We start from the raw sequence: 5,367 nt of genomic DNA, 5'->3' as shown, positions 1-5,367 counted from the left end.
GACTCTCACCGTCGATGGGCTACTTTGAGACGCGAGACCGTGTCGGACTTGACGAGCCACGCGCCTGATTCTATAAGAGCAGGGTTTCCCACCTGGTTCTCCTCCGCCAAACCCAAACCAACCCAAGCATCGATCCAGCATACGCACAACACGTACGTCGAGGGCATCGCCCGATCGATCGAGCACTCCAGCGGAACTCGATCGAGAACGTAAATCAAGAGTAGAGAAACAAACATGGCTAGCATCACCAGGAACCTCGTCGTGGTGGCCATCTCGCTGGCCGTAATCCTGCTGCTCTTCTTCTCCGGCGCCGCAGCAGCGACCGTCGTTGGCGACAGGATCGGCTGGACGACTAACACCTACAGTCAAGTTCAAGGCTTCAGCACCACCGAGGCGAGTGGAAGTTTCGCGAGCACGGGTGGATACCCTGCTATCCTGGCCATCCAAATTCTATAGGAGCCAACCTCATGCCTATGGTGTACGTTCAGGATTACTCTTCATACATGTGAAGAGGAAAATTTACTTGCTCTCGTTTCACTTTGCTCTTACGAATATGTATGCATCAGGGTGATCATTTGTTTTGTATCTGAATGTGAACGATTATCACTTTCAAAAGTTATACGCTACCTGACATCATGATCTTATCTCCCTGACAATGTTGTTGCGTGTATCTGAACATGTATCAACTAAGTTTGCATCGTTCACCTCACTATGAGCATTAGGTGCTTCGACAATTGTGTGCAACACTTCCGACTGAAGGCAACAATTGTGTAACAATGGTCACATGTGATAACTACTGCTCTTGTCATAAAATGATTCAGCTCACCTCACCTCACGAGCTGACTAGTATACTCTGCTGCAGAGTTCAGCCGGTACTGAGCTCGTATCAGACTATTGAGCTGGCTATTCAGTTCGGTTCTTACAATAAGATCAAGTCTAGACAAATGAAATGCCCTATATCACAAATATATAACTCTGCTTCTGTACACATGCAAAAAGCCAACCATGAAAATTCCTAGGTCAAGAAAATTTGACGTGGCTAAATATCAACAAGTGTCAAAAGAACCCCGAAGGGTTCATCAGGTGTCAGAATCAGCAGCATGGAACCGGGCCACTGACCAAAAGAATGAAAGAATCGTATGACAAACCCAGGAGAGAGCTCTCCTCCGCCCCTCGTGATTTCGACACCATCTGATACGCGAGTTGTGCTTGTGAGCCGATCACCTCTCCGACCAACAATGACCAACAATTTTCGCCATCGTCATCTCACGTTGCAGCAATGGGTGTTACCAGACTGTAGTTTTCTCCACAGACAGATCATGTGCTGAGGGGACTGGTAGTGTGCGGTGAAGTAACCATCAAAGCAACCAGCCTGGTAGAACCTGACATCGTGCCGATACTCCACTGGTCGACGAGTGACATTGAATTTCTCGACCCACATACCCATGCTGACATCTTCCATCTTAAATAGCTGAGCAATAAAGAAAAACAACTTAGCTATAGCCATTTCTACATGAAGTGAGTAAATTTAGTGGGTCCTATAACCATTTCTACATGATGGGAGTACATAGCATCAAAGGGATGCTTACCCGAAGTGTCTGATTGTCAAATTCAGATACAATGTAGCGTGCAATGTCTGCTGAGATCACATACCCAGGCCCATTAGCATAATTTGGGTAAACAGACTCTGGCCATTCCTGGAAAGAAATAAGAAAAAACATAAGATTCCCTTCTAATATAGTACAAAAATTAGGATAGATGAAGCGCCAACAAGGACAGCACCCTTTTGTTATCACAAGGTTGCCCATGTTTGTCAAGGGTAACATATGAATGCAAAACCTTTGACTTATAGGAGGACCCACTTTTGATACAAAATTATATGTACAAAAGTGCCGTATGATAAAATTAAAAGTGGACCGTGCTGATCCCATGGATTTTACTACTCTCCTAAAAAGAGGTCCTCTTGCAGAAAGATGCAAATGGAAACACAAGTGGAGGATACTGCATGACCAACAATGATGAATGCCAGTTCTGCAATAGAGGACATGAATTTACCTCATAAGTCACAGCCCACTTCCCGGATCTCAGTGGTCTATGGTAGTAGTTCATGCTTCCCACATATACACTCTTATCACTTCGAACTTTCTTCACCTGTTCTAGTACGGAATCAATTCTAACAAATGTATCATCATCACATTTCATTACATATTTTGCCGGGATGACTCGAACCTGGATGAATAGCAACCATTAATGAGTAAATGTCAACAAAACTGGCGACAAAACCTAACAGAATGTAGGCAATTATCTGACATATTTCAGCTCACTTACCCCATACTCGGCAATGGCAATGGTTTTCAGAACAACAAGGTCATAGCTATCCATGAAAGGCACGATAACGATGTCACGGAAGAACTCTGCCTCCTTTTTGAGTTCTGCATTGATCTCCTTTTTCCCGTTCTGCGAAATTGTTTGATTTGTCAGAGTTTGGAATGTGCAAAAACAAGTAAAAACAAGAGAAAAGCAAGTAATTACCAGAGCCACAAAGAACCGAGCTACAATATTTGATGATTTTCTTGTATACATCATCCATGACTTCCGCACAGCCATACGCTCGGCAAAATGGCTAGCTGCTGACAGAATGCCAATAAATAGCTCGACTGGTTCAGTTGGTAGTGGTGGGGCCCTCCATTGCTCAGACATTTCGAGGTATCTCTCTGGGGAGAAACTAGGATGTGAACTGGGCAAAGAACTAGCAAAAACTGATTCAATATCGATGTCTCCATTCAGAGACAATCCTGTTGCATCCTCAAGAGTGTAACCCTGTACAGAAAATCAGTTGACCACAATCAGATATGCAGATTTCAGGAGGTTACTCAAGCAATTGAGCCATATTTGTGAGGCTTTTCGACAAACTTACAGTGCGGTAAGGAAATGAAGTGACATGCCTCCCATCAACGTTGACATGGTAACCCTCCAAACCAGCTGTTAGAGTCAAAACAAACAGCTTGCCTTCTGCGAATGGGTATGGCCAACTGATGTGCACATCCTTTGGCCTACCAATTAGACGTTTCACCCACCATTTCATCTTTGACTCCTCTGACTTGTTGTCATCATCCCGAATCCATTTCTCACACTTCAGCTGAGCATCAACTGAAAGATCAAACGGTATCGCGTTAACATGACAGTTTGCAAAGAGCTATTGCCATATATGGTTCAAGCAAATGAAAGCCCAATTTCAAATCAAATGAATTGCAAAAGATATGGATGTAGGCCAGAGAGGAAGAATTCCTATTTGATTGTAATTAGAAAAGTTCCATTCCTTTATCGAAAAAAAAGAAAATTTTCATTCACAGCCTTCTAAACAATCAGAATAGTTGATTAACCGCCGAACTAGTTTGGTTGCAACTAATGGAACAATTAGAGTATACTCGAAGCAGTTGAGTAGATGCATAAGTAAGCAATCAGTTATTCGCGAACAATTTGCGAAGCAGAAAATGGGAACACGAAGCAGTTAAGTAACCACCGCCAAGTTGAAGTCAAACTCAACATGTATCCGTCAAACACGGTTGCAGGTCCATGCTTGTCTGACTCTTACAATATTCCACTAATTTGACAAATCAAGCTGCACAATCACCATCAGGATCATTCTCCAGCAAACCAAAAAAAACGAACCTTCCGTGGAAAATTTGGCCAAGCTTTGCACATTTTTCTTGCCAGATTCCACCAATCCGACCACTCAAGTTGATGGCTTCTATGTATTTTCCTAACTAAGGGTCTGTTTGGTTTTTGCCTTGGATAGCCCCGCCAATTTAAGGGCAGCCAAAATATTGGCGCAGCTTTCTGCCGCCCACAACTTGCCAATGCGTTGCCAGTAAATTAGTACTGCTAAGCTGAAGCTAGCATTGGCTCGCCAAATAATGGGCTCCAATCCAAACCATGGCCGGAGCACATGGTCAACGCCAGTTATTTGGCTTGGCAGCCTCGGGCTCCCATCCAAACACACCCTAAGAGACCATCCCTTCCTAGTTCCTAGCGACTCGAATCCAACGTAATTGAAGAACACGCTATGCCACGATTGAATCGAATCAAATCAAACATGTATTCAGCAATTACCCAAGCAATCGAGAGATATGAACCAACAAAAAAGAAAATAATTACCCAAGCAAATCCGAAGCAGGAGGTCCGTAATAACTCACCAGTCTCTTCTGCGGGACGGGACGCGAAGCCCTCGCATCTCTGCGAGCGGCCCCACTGCATCCTGTAGCAGCTGTTCATCTCAATCACCGGCCTGCCGCTGTAGTCCCCGCGGATCCTGGGGTTGAAGTGCAGTATCCTGGGCGGCGCCTCGCCGTCTACCACCTTGGTGCCCACCAGCTCGACCATGAACTGCGACACCATGAGAGGCGTCTTCCTGTCCTTGCGCTCGGCGATCTTGGGGTCGAACTCCGGGCGCGCGGCCCTCGGGCGTGCCACCACCGTGACGTGGGAGCCCACGGCGAGCCCGCACGGCAGCTCCACCGTCCGGACCCCTTCGGCGGGGAGGTTGTCCGCGTCCAGCGAGATGGAGGGAGGGCATGTCGGGGAGGACGGGGGCGGGGACGCGGCGGATGCGGCGGCGGCGGCGGCAGTTCGTAGGTGAGCAAGATGGGGCTTTGCGGCGGAGAAGGCGTCGGCGGCGGTGCCGTCGAAGGGGGTCGCGGTGGCGTTGGACCTCGGGAGGACGAGGAGGGAGGAGAAGATCGGGAGCGGCGGAGGCGACGGCGCGGGAGACGCGGCCGAGGGGAAGGCGGGGTTGGAGGGACGGGCAGGTGAGAAGAGGGAGGTGGACGCGGAGGCCTCGAGCTCGCGGCGGCGCGAGCGGTGGGTAGGTAGCGAGGAGGACGAGGAGGAGGGGGACGAGAAGGGCAGGGAAGGGAGCTCAAAGAGCAGGAGGAAGGCGAGGTAACCCGCTCCGGCGAGGACGAGGATCGCGCGGCCCAGGCGTTTGCGCGGCGCCGGCGGCATGGTGAGGTGCCGGAGCAAGGTTGAGGAAGGTGGCGGAAATGGGGAGGAAGTAGCCGTTTGGGGGAAGGAGACGCGGTGCTGGGCTACTTATTGCTTCTGGATTTGGACTCCGGCGAGCAGAGCTGACCGTTGCGCGGTGGTTTGGTGCGGCGGATGCAACACGGAACACCGCTGGACGGGTAACAAAGCCCAGCTAACAACGGTTTGTCGATAATTCGGTAAAAACACCTAAGCGCATCTGTTGAACTCAACAGCTTGAGCTAAACAAAAACAAAACAGAAAAATTAATCCCTCCGATCATACATTTCTTCTTGAAATGACTAGAACTTATATAATCCCAAAATAATTGCTTTCACCATCATT

The 5,367-nt window shown here is 48.1% G+C and overlaps 1 protein-coding gene across 2 annotated transcripts; it reads right to left on the bottom strand.

The window, feature by feature from the left end:
- Positions 1 to 785: 785 nt before the first annotated feature.
- Positions 786 to 5,098, bottom strand: LOC127322047 (hydroxyproline O-galactosyltransferase GALT5). 2 transcript variants are annotated; one of them, XM_051350994.2, is made up of 7 exons: positions 4,197 to 5,096; positions 2,918 to 3,150; positions 2,533 to 2,820; positions 2,329 to 2,457; positions 2,056 to 2,229; positions 1,590 to 1,697; positions 786 to 1,471 (listed from the first exon to the last, which is right to left on the bottom strand). In XM_051350994.2, the coding sequence occupies exons 1-7, from the start codon at positions 5,002 to 5,004 to the stop codon at positions 1,262 to 1,264; spliced, it is 1,950 nt and encodes a 649-aa protein (XP_051206954.1). In that variant the 5' UTR covers positions 5,005 to 5,096; the 3' UTR covers positions 786 to 1,261. The 2 variants fall into 2 exon arrangements, with proteins under 2 accessions (XP_051206954.1, XP_051206953.1); XM_051350993.2 differs by having other exon boundaries at positions 2,329 to 2,820; positions 4,197 to 5,098.
- Between the last annotated feature and the right edge of the window lie 269 nt (positions 5,099 to 5,367).

This window comes from Lolium perenne, chromosome 2, assembly GCF_019359855.2.
Source record: "Lolium perenne isolate Kyuss_39 chromosome 2, Kyuss_2.0, whole genome shotgun sequence".
Lineage (NCBI taxonomy): Eukaryota > Viridiplantae > Streptophyta > Magnoliopsida > Poales > Poaceae > Lolium > Lolium perenne.
The sequence above is the reverse complement of the archived record's forward strand: the minus strand, read 5'-3'. Positions and strand labels throughout refer to the sequence as shown.